Here is a 25,657-nt window from a genome sequence, read left to right as displayed (position 1 = left end):
CACGTCACAAAAAAGTTTGGAACCTATGGCGTATACTACTAACAAGTTAATATTATTTCTCCCTTTCGTTTACCTTTGGCCTTTTGGCGAGTTGCCTTTGTTTCCATGGTTGTTGAAGAACCAAATATACTGGAAATGTTATTATATCACAAACCAGTGCCAATGCCTTGAGGGCACCCATGGCGGAAGACACCCACACGGAGTCCATGCTAAAATTCATAAAACATATGTTTGATTAATTTGACATTACGATGATTTCTTAGTCATGAGACAGACATTTAGTAATATTAGCTTTGAGAGCAATAACGATGTGCCTCTAATTAGCAGATTTTTAAAGAGACAAAATACTCAAGAATTGCGCATGAGTACTAATTTAATAATTTGTTAGTTTTAAGTAAACAAGCGTTAAATCTTAGTAGAATATCATAACGTAATCGGGCTGAAAAGTGTTATTGTCGTTCTAACATTCTTAGACAACCAATTATTATGCATTTGCTATTTTTGTGCAAATAAAATTACAAAAATAAAAATTGTTTGTCACATCATTAATGTTTGTAATCAAGCAAAATGTATAGTGAATTTAGCATTATTGTAGAATAAATACAATATACAATAAGTTTAATCAATTAAATTGAGTGTCAACTTCTCTCAATTTATAATTAAATATCAACTTCTCTGCCATTATTCCATTTTGTTTAAAAATATACATATAATAGCTATAGCAATTAACGTTATTATTTAATACTATTAAATATCAGTAAAGGAAAATAAATTTAAATGTTACATTAGCAATTGCTGCGACGTTTATTTAATTGGTAAAGATAAGAATGCTCATTAATATGAAAAACCTGGCAACTTTAAACATTGATTAGATTAAATTCTGCATAAACACAATCATTAGAAATAAATATTCAATATGTTTTCACGTATACGGCGAGCGGCGATATTAATTGGAAATAACTTAAAATATCAGCTTTAATATATAACATGTGCATATGCATTAAATTATATTATATTTGTTTTATTAATATTATTACTAAAATTATTTTGGCAATTACATATTTAGATCTCATATATTTGTTTACAATGTTTCAAAGATGTACGAACTTTTAAGAATTTAAACTTTTTGCAGCATAGCGTTAGTGCATCGATTTCTGCGCAGTTATACGAAAATCTTACAGAAACTTACAGAAATAGTAAAATTTTTGCGCACAAAAAGACTTTTTTTTAATAAATTATAAATTAATTAAAAGTAAAAGCTTTAAGATTACTCGATCTACACATTTTAAATTTTTATTTGGCAAGCGTAGCCCATAGGTCTGTGATTGAAACAAACAAGAGTTATAAAATCGTGGAATTTGATTAAATGAAAACGAAAATATTTTAATCAGCAAATTTAACTGCTGTAATTGCAATTGAAGGTAATAGTAAATTCAACCATCCGATACAGTCACGAAAGACATAATAAGTATACGTTCATTCATTTTATATAATAGTAACTACAAATTTATATTTAGCAAATAAATTTTCATAACCATTTACATGCAAGCAATTTTATCGTAAGCAGCTTGATTTTTTAATCAAAAACGGTAAAATAATACGTGTTTGTAATTGCTATTGAAATTATCTTTCAATAAATTGACGAAATTGAAGCAAGTCTCAAAAGTATAAAAAACTAATCGAAAAATTACACACATTTCATCTTTATTTAAAAAAAAAGCAAATAGAGAATTTTATTCAGAATTATGTATTAGCTTAACTGAAGTCACAACTAAAATGATAAATGAAATCTGATATGAAAATCTGAAAAAAATGAGATAGCAAAAGTAAGAAAAAATCACCAAAAAACGAATTGAAAATAACGATTTAAAAAATAAAATTGAAAAACAACACTTTTTTATTTTGTCGCACAATTTCAATTTGTTGGAAGTTCGATTTTCATAATAGCACTAAAAATAATGTAAAATTATATGCCAAAAGCGTGATATTCTCTTTAAACCCATATTTTCAAATTTTTGATATAAATATTATGAAAATAAGGCTCGATTTTTTACTTTGATATCGTCTAGCAATTGCAAATATATTAAATGTGTAACATACTTGACCATTATATAACTATTTCCAAAAATAACGCACGCAATATAAAAATCACTAATCACTCATATCACTGACTACCTACTGAAATGGTCACTATTTCAGATGAGTATCCAGGTTGCCTTATCATAAGTGTTTAATTATCTCAATAAGATAAAAAAGCCTTCCTATTCTATCTAATCGTTTGAATGTTTGAACTTTGGATCTGAAATCAGAAACCTTACTCGTAAATAGAAACACATAAGATTTATAAACATGATCCCGAAGTATTTAGTTTAAAGACTATATGCACTTCATTCATAATACCTGTACATTCATTGAAATACAATTCATTGAAATAAAGGTAAACTGCTTATTTGCCTTTTGAATAAATATGTAAATATGTACCTAATTTAATTATATAAATTCTGCATTGTATATCAAATTACATACAATTGTAAAGCATTAACAAAAACTATATTAGGTAGCAGTAATATGTTTAAAAGATCTTGGACTTTTCTACGTATATTTTGATAATCTTGTATATTAAAATAATATTTAATATAAAATATATTATATCATTCGTTGATACCAAACATATTAAAGTCAGTAATTCTAACGATACAACATAAATTTATTTCTTTTGTTTTAGAGTGCACATACCACTCACCACAGTGCACTCTTTTTGAAACTTTATTATAAGTTGAGATGTAAATATGAAGTAGGTAGAGTAAGTATTCATAAATTTTTTTATGTTCATACGTTTCATCTAATATTCGAAAGTACAATGACAAACAAAAACTTATGTGCTTAGATGTACATGCATAAAAAACAATTAGGTACAACATATAAAGGAACAAGGATTGTTTCCGACATTTGTATGTACTATTGTTTGAATAAAACTTTTTCAAAATTGAGAAAAAATTACTTAATCATAATTTAGGTCGCGCTCCTAATCAATATTAATACTAATAACAACGCATATGCATGCAAATAAATTTATCTAAATTATGTGCAGCTGGAAGCACAAGCGATGCCTAGTTGAAATTTCGATTTTATTGGTAATCATATAATTTCTATTACTAATTCTCATAGATTCAGTAAAAATAAAAACTAAAAAGATAAATTCGTAAGTATTTTCGAAAAATAGAGATTACATCAACCTTCATAAAAAGTCACAGTCTTGAATTTAGCTACTACTACTATAGTTTCTGTAACAATTTTATCAAAATAAAAATGCAGGTGTTAATCTGTTCTACGTGTAATGCAATGATAATTATGAGACAAAAGGAGAGACACTTTATAAAAAAATTAAAATTGTTTCAATCGAAAAAATTGAAACTCTCAACGGCCATTGATATTTAACAAGAAATGTTTACTTTGGCTCTTATTCTATTGCAAAAAGTTTCTCAGAAAAAGTTGTAGTGTACAGTTTGCGAACACACAACAAAACTGTTGTGATTGCTATTATGTACTATACTAATCAATTGTTTATATAATTTCGAATGTAAGCCATGCAATTAACACTATATTTGAACAACATCAATTCTACCAAGCGTATTTCAAACCAGGCTAAAACTTGATCGTGTAAAACTATTATATTTTTATAATTGCACTTAATTTTCACTTATTTTAGCATATATTTATATAGTTTGTATGATGTATATTATTCCAAGCAATGTATCAAACGTGCTATATCTTTTCATAGCAAATTATGTACAAAGACTGAATTCCATTTCTCAATGTGGATCAGACAGGAAAATCATTACAAACTGTTTGCAATACCGACATTGTTCGCAATTTCAATATTATTCTACAAAAGCAAAATGTGTGTCTTATAAATAATGCATACATTGTGACGATTCGATTATCAATTTTTGTGGCGAAAAAGCTGACATAACAAAATTTCATTCGCCAGAAGACAATGCTTTTAAGATTGAATCAAACATACACTTTGCAAGACAATGAAACCGTCACGTGAATGAAAACAATTTATGAACATGCAAATACATGAATATATGAAAAAATGAAAAGAACTCACTTGGCTGGATCGTCCACGAACATGATTCAAATTTATTTTATAACTGCTGAAAAAAATACACAAATATATGTTAGAACAAACCCTTCAAACAATGAAATACATAGCATTACACCAATGAATAATATAAATGCATATATGTTACGAAAAACTACATGAAACAACTGAACGGATACAATATATATGTGGCTGAAGAAATGAAATAATGTAAACGAAAAACGAATGAAAGTAAATTTATTGAGTACACAAAAACTATATTGACATTGGTCCATATTTTTAATTAGGAAAATTAAATTATTTAAAAACTCTAAAGTAAATAAAAAAGTAAGAAAATGTTAATGAACGAAAGTAATTTAAGTCTAGACTTTGTCTTATAAATAATACGACGTACACACGCACATACACATATACACACACATATATATATATATATAATATATATTTAATATACACTCATTTATACATACATTTATTTGTACATACATACTTTACATACACTTACGTTCATCATATACACTTATAACTTAAAACGCGGAGGATGTAAAATAAGAAGATAATTTTGGGGTTTCCATTTCCATTCACATCACCTTATTTTTACCATGGTTAGAAATTTATAAACAATATATTTCCGTTTTCTTAATTCAGTAGCAATGTGAAATGTTTACTTTGATACTTAAAGGTATCTCTTAAAAATATTATTATTAAAAAACGTAAGACAGTCAACTGTGTCACCATAGTTTCCCTTACATTGTCATTTAAAAATTGCATTTTAAACAAATATTTTTTTTTATTTATTATTTTATTGGCCTCGCTTACTCGAGCATTTATTTAGCCACCTACATTATTCTATACAATCTTCAATTTCATACTATCTTCTTCTTCATATAATCCTTTTTCTATACTTCTTATCTCATCTTTATTAAATTAAATAGAGAGCATTTAGTGCATAATTTTCTGATGATTTTGGTATGTTCAATTTATATCAAATTCGATAATATTATATTGATTTTATTCTATTTTTATAATCTATAAGCCTTGAATTATAACGTTTAGTAGGTTCATATAAGTTACATAATTTTAAAAAAATTCGTCTTTGCCAATTTTTAGTTCTGAAGCAACTGAAGTTCAATGCATATTATCAAATTACTTTATTAATATTTTGACGAATATATCTTCAAAGCTATCTTAACTATCTTAAAGTTAATATTAAGACTTAAAACTTTCAGAGTTTTTTTTATCAATTTGGAAGCATTTGAGCCACTGGGAGCAAAGAAATTCAAAAACATCCATATTAAGGACCACCCTAATATATATATATATATATATATATATATATATATAAATAACAAATGTATTCTGAGTGGATAGCTATTAATTTAGAAATATGAACAAATAACAATCTTTTTGCACTAATTTATTAAATAATAATTTTACAAACGTTTCGAGACTGTTTGTCTCATCAGTGTGTTATAATTTAAAATCTAAAATATGGAAATCTAAATTAGCATTATGTGTTCCTTTCCTTTTACTGTAAAAGGACTTGTAACGGATAACACATAATGCTAATTTAGATTTCCTTGTTTTAGATTTTAAATTATAACACACTGATGATGAGACTAACCTAGTCTCGAAACGTTTGTAAAATTATTATTTAATAAATTAGTGCAAAAAAGAGTATTGTTTGTCCATATTTCTAAATTAATATATATATATATATATATATATATATATATATATATATATATGAGTAAGTTCTTCAAGGGCATACATCAAATAAAAGGCAAAGATTTAGAAGTTAATCTTTAATTTTTCCAAACGTTTCGACATAGTATTTTATGTCATCATCAGTGGATATAAATATGGTCTTACATCAGTAGCTAGTGCAAGGAACACAATTTTGCACTATCATATATACATTAACTTGTTTTTTTTATATTAATTTGTTGAACAGAGTATAGCAAAATATTTGTGAAATATATAATATATTTTGCACAGAGAACGTAGTTTATGTGACAGAGCCCGAGGCTGTAGTCATATATATATATATATATATATATATATATATATATATATATATATAGAGATGTTCAAAAAGTATAAAAAAGTATTTTTATTTAATACATAAATAAGGAGTAACTGATGAATTACTATAATTTTAGGCTAAATAATCCACATGTACAAAAGGACCATTTCAGAGAATTAAAAAATATGTATAGGGTGGATTTTATTACGGCATAAAGCTCTTATTATAGATAACTCTTAGAATAACTTCATAAATGTCAAAAATGCAAGCATTTATCAAAATTTATACTGGTACCAGCCATAATACGTTTTATTTTTCGAACCCCTATACTAGCAACATCATAATTTCCCTTGTACAAAATTCTATAATAACTTTCTTTTGTAATAATATCCTTTTGTAAAGACTGAAAAAAAGTTATGAATAAGGAAGCTCAATATATGTTCAAACTTGATGATTATTGATGTTATATTATACATGATACACGATCGAAGAATTTTTTTGAACAAACACTGAAAAATTTGTTTTTATGTTCATTCCATTGAATCCATAACATTCAGATAAAATCAACAAATGTATGATAAATTAAAAAATGCTAAATATCCGAGCAAACCACGTGAAATAATTCTTATGATATAAATTGGTACAAACAAAATAGTTTAGGCTTCACAAAGTATAATTTTAAATAGAAATTTAAATAACCTACAAATTATAGTAATGTTAGAAATTAAATAAATACAGTATCATCTATGAGTTGATTAACAAATTAATTACAGTATTACGGCCTTCGTAAGGAATAACTCATTAGCAATACAAATCACAAACACATTTTAATATGCATTTAAGTTCATTGAAAGTACATATTTAAGTTTGAACTAAAAAAATAAATCATTATATCCAGTATAAAAATTTTAAATTTAAAGATTATGTGTATATAAGCTCAAACAGTGTAAGAAGAAACATGTTTAGTAAAATATAGAAGTACAAAAAATAAAAAGTAAAGAATAAATTTTATTGTTGCATAAAAAAGAATGAAAATTTGAATGTAACCAAAACCGACTTGGTATAGTGCCAAAATAACATATATAAACACCAGACTCTGGCCCACATAGCGTTCTCACTGTAAAATAGTTTGTCTGATCGAAAAATATCTATATTTATTTCGGTAGTAACGTTCATATTGTCTACAAATGAAATTTTCTCGTCAGATCAAGAATAGTAAATCTCAGATCAAAATTTTTAGAGAAATGGTGATTTGCAAACATAATAATTGAATGAGGATAACTTCTTGGATATGGAACATAATCAGAATGTTACATTCTTAATTCACAATTGATTTATTTTGTTATAAATACTAATTCAAATTCGTAATTTGATTGCATTCGCATGTCAAGCAGTAATGACATGGTTTTTCACTTGGAAATATAGATGGAAATGTTTCTAAAAGAAAATAGCCCTTCACCGGCATTTTTGCTATTTGCAAATTAGAAGTCATCAATATTATGACCTTTTTGTATATAAGATATTTTATATTTTTACAACTGAGTAGATATTTGGTAAATTAGAAATTTTACAATTATCAGTGTACAAAAGATATTGTGCTAAATTCATGCAATGTTGCATACAATTCAATAGTTGATCTTCAATTCGATACGTAAAGTATAACAATATTTTGATAACTATAATATAGAACTAAAACTTATTTTTTTAATTAATAAATAATTAATGCTAGCCTCGATCAAATGGCGACTTTCCAAGCTTCTATAAAAGCTTTCTGCTTGTAAAAAACCCTAAATATCACACAAAATGTTAAACGACTCAATTTTCAAATATTGCTATGTTATTAAATGACTGTGTTACTACATCACTTTATAATTGTTGTAATTATGTGATTATTTTGTATATAATATAATATTCTGGTACGCTGCAAAATTCTTTGAATTACTTCAGTTGTATTTGCAATGATAAGATAATATTACAGACTGAAATACTGAAATATACAGAATTAAATATTCCTTGTGTTAGTTAAAATTTATATTATATATAGTTAAAATTTGATTAACCTTTTCAAGAACTCGCACCGCAAAATCCTTTAAATAAATTTGCACTATTTTCACAAACTAAGTAAATATTTATTTAATTCCACTATCACATTGTTTAACAAATCAAGTCACACTAAACATAATTTAATATTTGTTACGTCGTATTCTTATATAAGAATGTTGAAATGTAAAAAATTATTCTAGCGCTCATTGGAACAAAAACGCTACTAATAATAATTTAAGGTCGTCACACAACCAGAGGTTTGTAATTTGTATGTGGGCCATAAAAGTTACTTGCTAATTTAAAACATAAAAGATAATGGCCCATTATATATATATATATATATATATATATATATATATATATATATATATATATATATATATATATATATATATATATATATATATATATATATATATATTATATATATACTAGATGACCCCGAAAACGTTTTTCCATGATTGTAATGTAAAGTATTTTCTAGATTCTAGAAAATTTCTATGGTGCTATATATTGTAAACAAAACAGGAATTTGTGCGAAGAAGATTAAAAATTGGGGCAGTATGTAGTTAACAAAGCAATGAAAAAAAAGTATAAAATATGATCAAAACCCTTATTTTTAGATGACTAAAATGACTTACGAAATTGGAGTTCGTAGCAAGAGGGTGAAAATTTAAGGCATATATTTAAGTTTTTTAATTACGAATTATAAAAAAAAATAAAATATGAAAAATTGGTCCAAAAACCGAAAAAAAGTCTTAAGGATATAAAAAATAGATCTTAGCCAATTCTCAATCAAAGTAACCTGGATTATAAAATTTATTGAATGAAAAAAATGAAATAAGAAAAAATGATCCAAAAATTGAAAACAATCTTAAGAACGGCCCATGCTTAAAACTCAGGGATATAAAAAAATAGATGTTAGGCCGATTCTCAATCAAACTGAACTTGATTATAAAAGTTCATAAAGATCGGTCAAGCCGTTTCGGAGGAGTATTGCAACAAACATCATAACACAAAAATATTATACTTATATTTAGTTTATTTTTATTTTTTATTTTTTTAACAGCGATCAGAAAATTTATACTCATATGGACAAAAAAATATGCAATTTTGTTTTTAAAGTATTATATAGTGTAATTGTAGTTTTTGATTATAAAATACTGTGATTAGCAAAAGATTAAAATTTTAAATTGAAGAAAATATTTACTAATATTTTCTATATCTAAATATTCTTCTATATTTATATATACAGCGTCAACAAATCGATTATAACGACGCATATATGCTATTCTATACGATACTATTTGCACCCCATACCACATTATATAAACTAAAATATTTCGATAGCAGTATTTTCAAAATGAGTTATCACCAAAACTAAAATACATATTCAGTTTGTTATTTGCAAATTAAAAATTTCCAATTTAAAAAAAAATTGTTCTAAGAATCGTAAATTTTGAAAAGTATGACAATAATAAATGTGGTATTTAAGTCGCATGATCATAAAAATTTGTAACCTCTGTTCAATGTATCTAACATAGTATTTCTAAAACTCTTGCATAAGATGAGAAGTTACTAATTACACGAGTAAAGTATATCATGTTTAAGTTTTGTACATAACAGATTCGGATATGCAAGAATATCCGAATTTTAGATATACTTATTGGTACTCTGTCTTGTTACATTTGTTACATTTGTCTTGAAAATAAATAAAGCTTATGATAATAATTGGAAATGCATTGGCTTAAGTACATCCAATTCCACAAATATCAATGTCAAGGTTGTTTTTCTTAAAACAAAATGATTTATAGACATGCGTATACTAGTTAAATGCGGTTTATTTTTTATTTACAAGCAAACAATTCGTTTTAGAATCAGCCAAGGTCGTGAACCCATTACCGAGTTTTATTTAAATACACACAAGAAAACATATATGAAGAGACAGAGATTTCATCTTGTTAAAGCAGAAGCACACACATAAGAAAAACTAGAATTTTTAAAAGGTCATTTAAATACCAGAAAGGATAATAATCTATGCTACGAGGAAATTCGAAAACTGCGTGTATTTAAATTTCACTAATTTACATTTACCAAATCAAACCGCCACATGATCACATAAACCATCACCAGGAAAAAATATAAATAATATTTTGCCATCTTTTGAACCTTAAAATATATGATAATTATGCGAAAGTTCATATCAACAGTCAAAAAAAATTAGTTTAGATAGATAAAACATGAGAATATTTAAAAGCAAAATATTAATAACTTAGATTTGTTTTTATCAATGATCGGTAGAATAGATAAAACATATGTTTAATGTTAATTGAAAAACGACTATTAACAATGAATAATAAATGCATGGTATCCATTTTAGCATTGAACGTACATAAATACTGCATAAAAAATTTTTCGTCAAAAACACAAAATTGAAAAAAAAAAATCAGAAATAATAATGAAAGCAGTATCTCGCAGAAAGAATATGATATAACTAAATTTACCAGAAATTCATGCATATTTGCATATTTCAATTTCAAAAAACTATATTGAGGCTTTTTGGTGCGAAGTCTGTTCTAAATATGTTCTTACTAAAAAAAATACTGGATTATGAAGTAGTCTTAAAACCAACAAACATTTTGCAAAGGTTACAAAATAAAATTCTGGAAACAATACTAAAGGCCCAAGTATGCCCGAAATTGCTTAATCCACCAGGGCTGCAATATGTTCATGGTAAAGAAATCAGAAAACATGCATCTAAGTACAAAACTAAGCTTAAATATCATCTATTACTGGTGACCCATGGTTTGTTAGCAACAAAATCATTTATGATGACCTCAACATCCCTTTTGTAGCGGATATCATCAAAAATACCAGTACTAGACACCATGCTAGAATTTACGATCTTCCTAATGCAACAATGGCTCATTTGTTTGATAATCCGCCTATAAGAAGACTACACAAGAAACTCCCTATAGACTTATTAATGTAAAAAATGTTTTCCATAGTCAATTGCTTATTGTAGCAGTTACTACAATTAGTTGTTTTTAATTTGATTTAGCAAATTACCATGTAATGTAAACTTACTATAACTTTTCTGTTTCTTCATCTAATCAATTTTAAAACTTAAAATGACTTCCAGTGGGTAGCATTTTAACCCTTTCCACTCGCAAATTCCGAGATTTATATGAATTTTGCCGCCGGAATGGCGGCATCCGAGTAGAAAGGGTTAAAATTTTGTATCTACAAACTTGCCTCCAAAATTACTGAATGCCTTACCAGACAGGCTGTAATTGTATAAAATAAGAAGTATATTTCAAGGAAATGCAATCGAGGTTATTTATTCTAATCAGCACATTATTTTAATCCAATTGGAAATTCATAATTCATCTTCAGTGCAAATGATAAATTTTCAAACTTAAAATGATTTTCACTGGGTATCATTTTAAAACCTAATCCACACATTTATTATATGGGATATAATTATATGAAAAAAATTGCATATTCCAAGGAAATGCAATTGAGATTATTCTAATCAGAACATTATTTTAATCCAATTGGAAGGAAATTCTAATTCCTCTTCAGTGCAAAAAAAACAGTGATCAATATTTGCAGAAAATAAGGCTACTACAAATTTAAAAAATAATTACAAAATTTCTTATCCAAGTCAATGTCCTTAATTAAAGTGTTTTATAATATGTCTATGGTTCTGCACACCATATAAACAATTGCAGCTTATATTCAATATCTAAAATGTTTTGGCGATCATATAACTGAATGAGCAAAACATATGATCCAAGGTCCGATTGACCCATACTGACGAGTTGTATGTTGTATGGTGTGATAGGCCATAGTCCGATAGGAGTTCAAAGTCTCCGACATAATTGTACGCGAATAGGTGTATACAAACACGCAAATATTTAACTATATATGAATATCATTATAAATATACACATATGCATTAGCATGTGCTTACATACATATGTATGAGTCTAATTTATTTATAAACAGATAATTCTCACGGTTCTACTGGTGTTAAGAAAAATCGCGTTATTATCAAGAAAACTTAGGTATCTAGAGGTGGGTGAATATTCTTATAGAACAGATTTAATTAACTTCCCGTAGGGCAAGTTATATTAATCGCAAAAAATCGAAAATAAAATTTTTGATATCTATCTTTACGTTTCAAAGAACTGAATATTTTGGCATACCTTAGAAAAAATGGATGTATGTGTGTGTGTGTGCGTGTGCGGATACAAACTTTCGTCAATTTCGGGAACACCGATCAACCGATTTAAATAATTCAAAAAACATTCGATTCGTATTGATAAAGAGACGTGCTGATTAGTTTTTGGCGTGCAGGTCTAGCCGTTCCGAAGATACGGTTTTAAAATTATAAAACTACCTTTGCATGTTGTCTATAACAATACAATTTTATCCAGTATTAACAATTATCCATTTAAGTGATATTTACATGGTTGAAAATATGTTGCAAAGTTATTCAGTTTGTAGATGAATAATTTGTAGAGATTGTGCTAAATCTTTCTGCAGTTCCTTTGGGGCTTTATTAGTTTTAAATTACTATACAATCTTCTATAAATTATAACCAATCAACTAAATTTATAAGTGTATAACAGTTTATATATAATACAAGTACCTTATGCATTTTATCATATGTATTGAAACTGCACATTTTACACAAAGGGTTTTGTATGAATAGCATTCAAATTTGTTTTGTAGATATCATGCAAAAAGGGCAAAAAGGGCAAAAAGTGCCAAAAACGGTAACACGGTTTTTAAGAGAACGGAGCGTCCGATTTTAAAAATTCAAAAAATATTTTACTTTTATTAACAAGATGAAGAACTGATCAAATTTTCATGAAGGCAGGTCTAGCGGTTTAGAAGATCTATTAAAAAAAAAGTAAAAAAATGCCATTTGGCGGTCAAAATGATCATTAGACATATGGACATCAAATTATTAGATATTTTTTATTAAAGATTTTAACAATAAGTATAAATTTTGTTTATATTCCTATGGGTTCTGTACCAATGTTTACGCGTTAGACGGCGACGCGGCGCTCACGCGCTTCGATATTTCGTCTCTATGCAGTAAAAGCAGTACGATTGCTTTGAAAAAAGTTCAGAATTTTCAAAATATTTTAAAATAAATTTTTCTTCAAAAAGTCTTTTTTTTCAAAAAGAAGTAAATTTTTGTCAAAAATGTATAGTTTCTCAAAAATGTAATTTTTTCAGAGTAATTTTTTTTCAAAAATGTTAATCTTTTAAAAAAAGAATTGTTGGTACGGGAAGTTCCAGCCACTAGTTAAATAGAATAAATCGAGTTCTTAATATTTGTAAGAGCAAAATTACTAGAATTTCATGAAATCTTTGATTTTTCATGGTAAGTGGTTTTTTCAACGGTATAAATACCGTTGCATATTCTTCATAACCGTGGGAGGAAAAACATTACATTTTTACTTTTTTAGTGTTATCTATTGTACTTAAAATGCACTCTTATCATCGTTTGCAGTATTTTAAATTACGTACAGCAATTTTATTTAATATATGTATAATTATGTGACGAGCATAGCTCACTTTTGTAGCGTGTTCGATTCACACGACAGGGTTCTTTGGATCGAATCCTGTCAATGACTTAGAATTTATGAAAAATATATGTGTAGTTAATTTGAAATTAAATAAAATTGTATTTGTTAAGTAGAAAAATAGGAGTTACAAAATTTGTATTAGCTGAATTGTATTAACAGTAAGAAGAAAAAATATTAGAATTTGCTGATATTAAAAAACAAAAATGAAGGGAAAAAATGGAATGAGGATAGAAGTTGAATTAAATTAGAAATTTGATATGAAAAAGCAAGAATTGAAAAAAAATGAAGAAAAAATTAAGAAGGACATATATATATATATATATATATATATATATATATAGATTGATAATGATATAAAAATTAGAATAGAAAGTAGTAAATAAAAAGGTTCTACGTGACTAAATGCTCAAAATAAACTAGGCGAAATAAATTTAACAAAGAAAAAAAAGTATAATTATGAATAATATTTGAGCAACCACATTTTCTTAGACATAATTCGAATGGCAAAATAAATATTCAGAGGCAGTTTATATATCATTGATTATAAGAGGAAATTACTACAAAATAATATTCAACAGCTAAATATTAACCCTCTAGATAGAATTCATTCTAGAATTTCAAAAAACTATTTATTTTGCATTAAATCTACATTTGCAAGTATCTTTAATAATAAAGTATGATAAATAACGATTGAGCAATATTATAAGTTTGTCAAATATCTCCCTTCCGCCTTTTTGTATTATAAACCAAGAGCAAAAAAGCGGAAGGGAGATATTTGACAACCTAATATAATATATAATATTTTAAATTTATATCTTCCCAACCAAATCTTTATGTACCACAAAACAAATCTGGGTTTTAAATCTCTATTAATCCTTTTCACTCGCTAATTCCGGAATTAGTATGTATTTTTCCGCCGGAGCAATGGCATCCGAGTGGAAAGGGTTAATATCAAATTCAGTTGATTTTAAACTTGTTCATTTTCAACCACTTTACAAAAAATATGTTTTTGATAAATAACTTTTTTCTCGGGATACTATAAAAATTTTAATACTGAGTTTTGAAACAACTTTTTTTCACGAGACAAGAGTATTATATAATTTTAACAGACAACATAGTATCATCTTGCGGGTAATTTATTAATGAATATACTATTCTTTTTTGTATTGACAATAATTCACAAAATGCTTATAGTTTTTATTGATAGTAAAAAACCTATCATTATGAAACACACCGAGAGTGTAAAAAACAAAAAACAAAGAAAGAAACAAGTTTCTGGTTACATCAGAGTAATCATCTTCCAAGTTCAGCACGTGTCGATAAGTACACGAACGAAAAGTTGATTTTTAGAAGAAAAAAATTTCTTAATTTTAATAATAATGTTTGTATATAGGAAATAAATTAAGCATATATAACCAATATTATATGAGCAAAAAAAAATATAATCTTTACAACTAATCAAAACTATTGGTTTGCGCCTCAAGGCAAATTAGTGGAACTTCCCATGCAGTAAAAAAATATTATACGAATTCAGTAATTAAGTTGTAAAAAGACAATATTTTAACTTTCTGAAATGAAAGATAATTTGTTAATTTTAAGGTTTTCTCGACGTTTCAAATATTTCTGAATCTTTTGACATTAAAATTAGAAAAAGTATGTTGAGCCAAAATTTGATATTTCAAAAACCACTGTACGAATTTCAAAAACTTTGAAGCCTAAAACAGATTTCGATTTGAAGCATTTGAAGCCTAAAAAAGATTTGAAACTTTTTGATGATAAAGTTCATAGTTTTAGGAACATGTAAAAAATATTATAGACCTGCGATGAGCGATTTAATTATAAAAATTCATCATAAAGTTTGGAAGCTACGACAAAAATTAACGTAGCAATTTGAATAATTGCTAAATATCAATCGTTATTGATTAAGTCGATTATTTATACATATTAGATAGTTTATGCCATAACCATAAGGCCAAATGTCACTTAAACAGTTTTTTTTAATACCCATCAGTTCCAAGTTAAAAAGATTGGCGAGAATAAATCTTGTTCGTTTTTGTGAATCTTATAAGATTTTAAAAATATTGAGTGAAAGAATTATTTTTATAATTACAATATTTATTCCAACTGTTAAATAATTTAACATCTAGTAATAATAAAGAACAATAACATAAATTTAAATAAAAGAGAGTACCAAGGATAGTATTTACATTAAAATGATATTCGTAGTATGATAAGAGTGAAAGAATATTTTCATTTAATTGAAATGGCGATAAAGATGAAGAATCATGAAATATATATAATATGTATTTCAAAGTTTTAAAAATATAGTTTATAAATATTTATTTAATATTTAGTGTAAAAATAATATATTTATAATAACGATGTGTAATAGTCGGTCTAAAATTTGCAACAAATCAGCTATTTACGTAATTTAAATTATTAATTTTTGTTCATAGGTAAGATATATTAAAAGTCAAGGCTTCAAAGCAATCCTAAACAATTTAACTAATTTGTTATAATTATAGGAACAATATAAATTACCAAATAAAATAATGCTTATGGTAATATATTTAATAAAATGTTTATCAATATACCAATCTTATCAATATAAATGTAGAATAACTTCACTTAATTACCATATTTAGACTACATATGCACGTGATTTATTTATGTAATAAAAAATAAGTAATAATTGTAAGTAGGAAATGACTTGTGTTAAAGTATGTTCAATTTAGATATGATATTCATTTTTTCAATCCATGACGTACATTGGCCAACATTACAAAGAAGATTGCCGAATATATTATGTGTTGGCTTTTCCCAGATCAATGTAATTCGAAGGATATATTTTTGTTATTAACAAAAAACATGGAGCTAGAAAGATTATTTAAAATTACACTAATCTAAATTTCACATATGTTATTGTATTACGCAAGAAAAGCTTCTTAGAGCGCATATTATAGTTTTTATAAGATTAATATACTACTTGCATACTCATAAAAATTTATTTCCTTTATATGACATTGCAAAGCTTCAACGGTGTAGCTTGTAATTAATATTGATCTTTAATTAAAATGTAAATAAAATTAGTAATTATGTAAATTTCACCAAAAAATGCCTGAAACACGGCTCGTTATAATAAAGTCCTATAAGATATTAAAAAAATTATAAAAAGATCCAAAAACGATCTTAAGCCGAGTAATTTTGAAAACATTTGTAAACTACCTTATTTTGAAATAGTAAAAAATATATTTTTCTTAATTACAAATTATTAATAGCAATCAGAACTCCCTAGTCTTATAAAGTTTCTTGTGATAACTTCCTAATTAGAATTGCCTTTTTCTTTTAAAGAATAATAAAAATAAAGAATATTGTAAGAAAAACTAATGTCTTTTAAGAGATTTTAAAAAAGCAAAAATGAACAAAAAATCCAAAACTAGGTTTGAAGTTATTAGTAATACTCTTGATTTTTTATTGGAAAATTGTAAAGGCAATTTTAAACTTGGAACCATAATTCTATAATAACTGATATTACCATCAATGTTAGAACAGCAAGTTGAAATACACCTGATTTCGTTTTGCCTTATCTACATATGAACCAAAAAACACCAATTAAACTTATATTTATTATTTACAAATGTATTCGTTTACAAACCAATTTAAGTCAGTATGTATATAATAATCTTTGAACTCTTCTTTGACCCCTCAAGATTGTTCCAAAGGTTAATACATATTCAATTACAAAAATCAAATAAGAAATATGATATCTGTTCATGTGCCGGCTAATTAATTCATTTATTAGCTTTATCAGTATTCGCATAGAAATAATCTCTTCGGTAATTCACATATTGTATAAAATTTTATTACACCGTATGTTATGATTTATTATATAACAAATTATTTTATCTACAAAAAAATATATTTTTATATGCAGTAGTAACGTATCAATATTTGAGATTGTACGTTTTTTTTACTATTACTTCAACATTTGTTAAATTTAAAACGACTTTTTTGGCAAATTATATTAATTTTCAAAGATCCTCATTCAAAAATAGTCATTCATAATATTTTTTAACTTCACTTAGGGTAAGTTATTGTAATGGGCCGAAAATCGAACTTGAAAATTTTTACATTTCTCGACGTTTTGAAGGTTTCTGAACATTTTGGCATACCTCAGAAAAAATGGATGTGTGTGTATGTATGTATGGATACAAATTTCCAGTCACGTTTTCGGGCGCACGGATCAACCGATTTGAATGGTTAAAAAAATATTCGGTTCCTATTGTAAGGGGGATGAGCTGATTAATTTTTGGCAAAGGCAGGTCCAGCAGTTACGGAGATAAAGAGCAAAGCGTGCAGAAAATAGAAATCGAGAGCAGAAAAGAGCAATCGAGCAATCGAGAACGGAACATCCGATTTGAATAATCTAAAATACATTCAATTAGTAATGATTGGGAGAAGTGTTTATTAGATTTTGGCAAAAGCAGGCCCAGCCATTTCGAAGATACGGAGCTAAATGTGTAAAAAATGGCAGTTTTTGAGAGAACTAAGCGTCCGATTTAAATGAGTCAAAAAACTTTCTGCTTGTCTCAACAAAATAATTGATTTTGAAAAAAAAAATTTTTTTCAACTTCTTTTTTCAAAAAAAAATTTTTTTGTAGATCGAATATAATTCAGATTTTATTTTTAATTATGACTATAGTTCTAATATACATTAAATAAATAATTTCAACTTTGCAATTCAGTTTATATAATTCTTATAAATATTAGACAATGTTACAATATTAATAAAAATCTATTTGAAAACATTCAGTATTCCTCGAACATTTCGTTACGGTACGGGAAGTTCCAGCAATTTGCCTTAAGGCACGATGCCATTCACCCTACTAGTTTATATTATCATTTATTTTTTAAAGAATCATTGCATTAACAGCCGCATTTGTTTTATGACAACCAAATTCATGATTAAGATAATTGAATGGCAATAATTGAATTAATGAAAAATATTTATATGTGCAAAAATTACTTCGATAATTTATTAAAAATCAAATAGAAGATTTGCGAAGAATTTTAATTCGTGAATGAATCACACTTTTTCTATGGAATTGATTAAGTATTTATTAATTATTATTCATTTAGTTCGGTTTTATCAAAATCGGTTTATCAATAACAAAGATATCAGCAGCAATCACAAAAAACAATATAGTCCGATTTTAATTAATATTAATGAAGACAATGTTTGCTGAACTTATCAATAATTTAATTGAATATACCAATAACGTATACACAAAAAACATTAGATTTATCATAGAAAGGATTTTAAAAAAATCGTATATATGAATATGCATGAATATGTCATAAGTAAAAAACAAATTAAATAGTATGATTTATAATGATCAAATGACGCATGGTGTTTTAAATTAGATGAATTGACTGAAATTCTGAATTAATCATCGTGTTTTAGTATTATAATATTAATATGTTATACTTTTTATATCAATAATTTGTTTTATGCTTTATAATTATAATTATTTAAAGAAGTATAGAACACTAAAATTGCGACAATTACATGAGATTGCAGCCAAAAGTATGCTCCGTAAAAAAGCTAATACCAAAAGGTATTGAACATTCAAGAGAAACAATTAGAAATTTTATTAGAAACAATCAGTAAATATTTGTTTCTATAACATAAATGTTTAAGAATGTCGCAATATAAAGTCCACATTTAAAAAAATTAATAAACGTAATGGTATCCAATTTTTTATAATTGGATGATTTTTGGATTCAAAACCATATTTATTCTTAAAGTTTGAGAATGCTATCTACATCCCTGAAAATGGACATTATTTTAATAAAAATGTATTACATTATTAAAATCTCTTTTTCTTTATTATTTTTTAACAAATTTTATCATAGTTTTACATGAAATCGATTTTATGTTATTTAAGAATGTTATTAGAATTCACAATAATTATTAACTTCCCGCAAGGTAAGTTATTGTAATGGGCCAAAAATCGAAATTGAAATTTTTTGCATTTCTTAACGTTTTGAAGGTTTCTGAACGTTTTGGCATTCCTCAGAAAAAATGGATGTGTGTGTATGTATGTATGTATGGATACAATTTTTCGTCCAAGTTTTCGAGCGCAGATGATTCAACCGATTTGAATAGTTCAAAAAACATTCGATTCCTATTGATAGGGAGATGTACTAATTAGTTTCTGGAAAAGGCAGGTCCAGCCATTACGGAAATACGGGGCAAAGAGTGCAGAAAATAGAAATCGAGTTTTTGAGAGAACGGAGTATCCGATTTGAATGATTCAAAAAACATTCAATTTGTAATGTATGAGAGAAGTGGTGAATAGTTTTTGGCAATTTCGAAGATACAGAGCTAAATGTACAAAAAATGACAGTTTTTGAGAGAACTAAGCATCCGATTTAAATGATTCAAAAAACTTTCTGTTTATGTTGACAAAACAATTGCTTTTGGAAAAACAATATTAAGTTATATTTAATATTAAGTAATGATAATTATATATAACAGATCATTTTATAATAAAGATATGAATTGAGCGCGAAAAGCGCAACAAGTCTAGAATTATTTCAAGAATTTATGTTTTCTGATATTGATAAAAGTATTAATAATTTGAATAATATTTAAACATTTTTTATGATACCAAAATCATTTTTATAAGCACAAACTAAAAATTAATTTGAACAATTGAGTTACTACCGAAACTAATTGCATTTTATAATAAAGGAATGGATTGGGTGCTGAAAGTGTAACAAGTTGAGAATTATTTTAGGAATTTATGTTTTCTTATATTGATAGATATATAAAAATACTGATAATTTGAATAAACGTATTCCTATGACAAAATAACCATAAGCACAAATTGAAAATTAATTGCAACAAGTGCAATTCCATTGAGTTAGCATTGATTAAACCTTTGAACTTTAATTTTTATGTACCTAAAACAATTATCAAGTTATGTATGTTATATAATAATTTCTTGCACATTGTTTGTCCAATGTATTCTCATTGTATTTTACAGTAACAACCAACAGCCTCACGATTTCTGATATCATATGACTAACAAAAATAAACGCATGTATTAGCTTTTCCATAGGACTTTCTAAGAAACTTTGGTCCAATTTTAAATGTTATACCTCTAAATGAAATATCAGTTAATGAAAATTATTTGTGTAAATTATTTATATACAAAAATTTGTATATTATTTATATAAAGGTGACAAAAATAACTGAGATGTAGGAAGAGGAAGAGACTAGATTTAAATATAGTGTTGAATGTTGTACAGTTCATTAAAGGTTCATTATGTCACGCGAGAAGAAACATTAATTCAGGCTTGAAATTAATGTTTGTGGAGGAAATATAATTGGATTAAATAAAAATGGTTAAAAATAAATAAAAAATCGCTCTCCTTAGATATAACAATAATAAATTATTTGGGTATAGATATAAAGTTTGCATCTGATCTTTAAAACACAGTAATTTCATCAGTATGAAACCACGAATCAACAGATAATTTTAATGCAAATAATAGATTTTCTTCATGAGTAATATTTCGAAATGATTTGAATGATAAATAATAGTCACGTATTTATTTTGCACTTACGTGGCCCATGTTCTAAATTTGAAATAAACAAAGAAAAGACGTAAATGAATATGACAAGCGTTCTAAATCATCCTCCACATAAATTTATCACATTTCCTCATACAAAACACATAGAAATTCACACCCAAACACCATAATACAAAAATAATTCTAATATTTTGTGAGGTTATATCTGAATAACATCAAAATAAATGTCAATTCAAAACGACAACTTACCCGGTTGTAATAGGTGAATGATATCCAGATATTTATATTTTGATCACTATTGTGGTTGTAATTATTAATTTGATTATTGTAAACACTAAACACTTGAATAATTTAGCCGCGACCGTTTAGAAATAGTTTGACTCAACTCTTAGTAACTCACATGCCGCGCGTCACAGCGCAACTCGTATTTTTAGTGTTGTACTAGGACCAATGAGGGCTCGCAAGCCCTCGTGGCGTGATGTCTTACGTCACTCTGACTGGCTGCAGTGCCGATCAATATGTCTGACAGCGCATGCAGCGACATCTGTGTCAATGCTGACAACTGCTTGGATGGCAAGGGCGTACACCAATAACGGAAACATAACGGAAAATGCAAAAGAATAGTATAAAAATTACAGTAAATTATATAAAACCCATTAAGTTGTATTTATTTATTACTTATTCAAGCTACACTTAGTTTTGTAACATATTTATTAACATACATAATTAATATTTAAATTAGGGTGTCATCTATTAATGTTACCCATCTTCACTTAGCAAACGGTTTTATAATTTCAATTTAAATTCAGATATATTTAACGTTAAATTGAATTGCTCATTTATTAACAATCTGTGTTTTTAAAGCTGTTGTTAAGTAAGTTTGAAGCTAAGTTTTAATAACAACGTTTCATTAACATTTCAAATACCATATTCTTCATTTATATATGCCAAATATATACTATCATAGATAAGTAAACATATATACTATATGTTTACTATTATTTTTTTATATTTATTATATTATATTATGTATACTATTTTATTATATGTATTATTATATTATATTATGTATACTATTATCCAAACAGTCATTAATTCTATATAAACTATAGTACTCTCCTATAACTATAGTACTCTTTTAGTACTTTATGCATATTAATGTATCGTACTCTCAATTTATTAGCTATGACATCCTAAAATCATCTTTAAAATTGCAGTAAATGATATAAAGCCCATTCGCAGTTATATTTATTCATTACTTTTTCAAGCTACACTTAGTTTAGTAGCATATTTAATAATAAATGTTATAAATATTTAAATTAGGGTATCATTTATTGAAGTTATCCATTACCTTCACGTAGCAAACGGTTTTATAATTTCAATTTAAATCCAGATATATTTAACATTAAATTGAATTGCTCATTTATTAACAATTTGTGTTTTAAAAGCTTTTGTTAAGTAAGCTGCCAAGTTTTAATATTAACGTTTTATTAACATTTCAAATACTATTAATTTTACAAAAACTATATAATCAAATTCAGCTTGGAATTCGAAATACCCAGCCCTAAGTCTGTAAATACTTGTCATAGATAAAAGAAGAGTATTACTAAGATACTTGTATATTGAGACCTACCTTGTAAATACTTGTCATAGATAAAAGAAGAGTAATAGTTAGATACTTGTATATTGAGACCTAAAATTTGTCTCAAAACCTACATATGTTGTGTACACCCATAGATAAAAGAAGAGAACACCTAAAAGTTGTCTCAAAACCTACATATGTTACGTACACCCTAGCATATGTAGGTTTTGAGACAACTTTAAGGTGTCAATATACTATTTACGGACTTACAGCTGGGTATGTCGAATTCCAAAATTCTTATGTCTCAAAACCTACATATGTTGCGTACACCCTACCATATTTTGGTTTTGAGACAAATTGAAGGTGTCAATATACAAGTATTTACAGACTTACAGCTGGGTATCTCGAATTCCGAAATTCTTACCTAATTAAAGCTCAAATGACTAGGCTAATAGTACTTTCAATTTAATAGCTATGACATCCTAAAATTATCTTTGCGAAAGAGGCATTTTTATGGCAAAATATTAGCCTCGAACTAAATTAATAAAAATGAAAAATATTTATTACATACGTTTCGACGCTAGATATGTGTCATCAGTCAGTAGTTCTAATAGCTTGTCTATATTGTAATTATATTAAAAAACAGATGTGAAAAACGTTTTGATTTAAGCTAAAGTAGTAAAATAATCATAGATAAGTAAACATAAAATAAAAAATAATCATTATGAGTTATAAATCTGAGAGGCCGACTCCGCCATAAAGTAGATAAATGTTATGGCAAGGCTATGTCATGTTAACGGTTTTTATATAAAGTGATACTAAAAACTCAAAAACTCAAAATCCTATGTGATTTATTATAAAATCATAACCGTTATCCGTTAATCAAAAATATTTAAATTTTGTGTGGTTTATTGTCTTACTGCTGGCAACACTAAATTCGGCGGCACTGTTCTTGTCCTAGACAACTTCAATACTAATGGTTGTTTTCCTCGGTTGTTGACATTTGTGAGAAAGAAGCCAGAAGCCGAAAAATTCAATTTTCAACTTTTGCTGACAGTAAACGAGAAATTAATATATTGAATTATTTATTATCATAACAGTCTTTTTGTAGTTATTGTGATAGAAGTGACAGATAAGCTAAATTATATCTAAAATGGCAGGTGTTGAATCCATGGTAGTTGAAGAAAAACCAGTACCTGGTAAACCGATTGATCGCGAAAAGGTAAAATAATGAAAATATTAATTATTTTATATAAGTTTAATGATATTTAATAACTCCTAATAAAAACCCTTTATTATTTCCGTATTGATCGTAAACTGTATTTATCACATAACCTCAAATACTTTAATAAATAATAAATGACATTAATCAAACTTTTGTAATGAGACCTTATTGGATATAGCTTTTAACTTATTGCTTAAATTTATCAAAATAAGATTGAGCATAATCTGCATTTTTAAAAACCCTTTTCTTCAATTTCAAATATTGAATAAAGAATTTAAAATACTGTGCAAAACCAATAATCTATAAAATAAAAATGAAATTTGTTGAAATGATTTCGATATTAATAATATCCTAATTATTATTTCGGTGTATATATGCACTATGACGTTATGATAAATAAAAAAAATGTCGAGAGAAAATAATATTATATGTTCAATTACCTAATGCTCGATTTTATAAAAATATTTGTTCGCCATTTCTCCAACTTCAAAACGTAGACTTATAGGTTTTTTTGTATTGCAGACTTGTCCTCTTCTTTTAAGAGTCTTTTATTCTACTGGACGACATAATCCTCCAACAGAATACACACGTGGTCACGTCCCTCAAAACGAACTGCAAATTTACACCTGGAAAGATGCCACATTGCAAGAATTAGCTTCATTAGTTCGAGAAGTTAATCCAGAAACAAGACGTAAAGGAACTTACTTTGATTTTGCCCTGGTATTTCCCGACTTTCGTGGGAATGGTTATCGCATGAGAGAAATTGGCATAACTTGTTCTGGACAAAAAGGCACTGACGACTCCAAAACTTTGGCTCAAGCCAAATTTACAATAGGAGACTATTTAGATATTTCAATTACACCACCAAATAGGTTACCACCCCCGATGAGGAGGCCTCCAATGCATAATCGTGCACATTTTTAAACATTAATTTAAAGTTGACGAATTACTTGAAATCTTAAGAAATAATTATGTTTTAAAAATAACATTATCAATAATTTTGACAAGAATAAGTTGAATAAATTGTATCATGATTTTATACAAAAGAACTATTTGTTTATAATAAAGAGTTTTAACCAATTGTGTGTACTAAATTATTATATTTTATGTTTATGAATGTAAGTTTAGTAGAATATTAATAAACGTAGCCTTTGATTTTATGAATTAAAAATATTATGTGCGACTCGATTAAATTAACTCAATATTATGAAATACATATTTGTAGAACATACAAATTAGTTAATGTGCAAGTGCATAAGAGAAAATGCTATATATAATATCTATTTTAAAAAAGGATATCAGTATAAAGTAATAAAATTCAGCTTATGTAAATAATTTACAATGTTAGTGCTATTTATTTTCAATATAATATCTGAGACAAAGTATTGGTATAATATGTACATCAACTTTAAAATTTGCATACCAATGTGAATTATAACGTTTCTGTTGTATCAATATAATTTCA

General features: G+C 26.5%; 1 protein-coding gene and 1 long non-coding RNA gene across 3 annotated transcripts; one reads left to right on the top strand and one right to left on the bottom strand.

The window, feature by feature from the left end:
* Positions 1 to 74: 74 nt before the first annotated feature.
* On the bottom strand, positions 75 to 21,866 carry LOC113373196. Of its 2 annotated transcripts, none has more exons than XR_003366885.1 (3): positions 21,635 to 21,866; positions 4,115 to 4,160; positions 75 to 209 (listed from the first exon to the last, which is right to left on the bottom strand). It is a non-coding gene; the product is annotated as an uncharacterized LOC113373196 (long non-coding RNA). The 2 variants fall into 2 exon arrangements; XR_003366886.1 differs by having other exon boundaries at positions 4,115 to 4,157.
* Positions 21,867 to 23,964: 2,098 nt separating this feature from the next.
* LOC113372843 (histone deacetylase complex subunit SAP18-like) lies at positions 23,965 to 25,179 on the top strand. The gene is made up of 2 exons (XM_026613179.1): positions 23,965 to 24,189; positions 24,715 to 25,179. Exons 1-2 carry the CDS (start codon positions 24,121 to 24,123, stop codon positions 25,114 to 25,116), a joined length of 471 nt encoding a protein of 156 aa, XP_026468964.1. The 5' UTR covers positions 23,965 to 24,120; the 3' UTR covers positions 25,117 to 25,179.
* Positions 25,180 to 25,657: the final 478 nt, after the last annotated feature.

Source organism: Ctenocephalides felis, unplaced genomic scaffold, assembly GCF_003426905.1.
Source record: "Ctenocephalides felis isolate EL2017-DRISC unplaced genomic scaffold, ASM342690v1 CF-g0.4_SCAFFOLD_01604, whole genome shotgun sequence".
NCBI lineage: Eukaryota > Metazoa > Arthropoda > Insecta > Siphonaptera > Pulicidae > Ctenocephalides > Ctenocephalides felis.
This window is presented reverse-complemented; position numbering and strand designations above follow the sequence as displayed.

What these genes read in the sequence shown, in the direction of transcription:
- LOC113372843 (XM_026613179.1), top strand. Translation starts at nt 24,121, where the DNA reads ATGGCAGGTGTTGAATCCATGGTAGTTGAAGAAAAACCAGTACCTGGT. An exon ending in AACCGATTGATCGCGAAAAG is followed by an intron (nt 24,190 to 24,714) that starts GTAAAATAATGA and finishes TTTGTATTGCAG; the next exon opens with ACTTGTCCTCTTCTTTTAAG.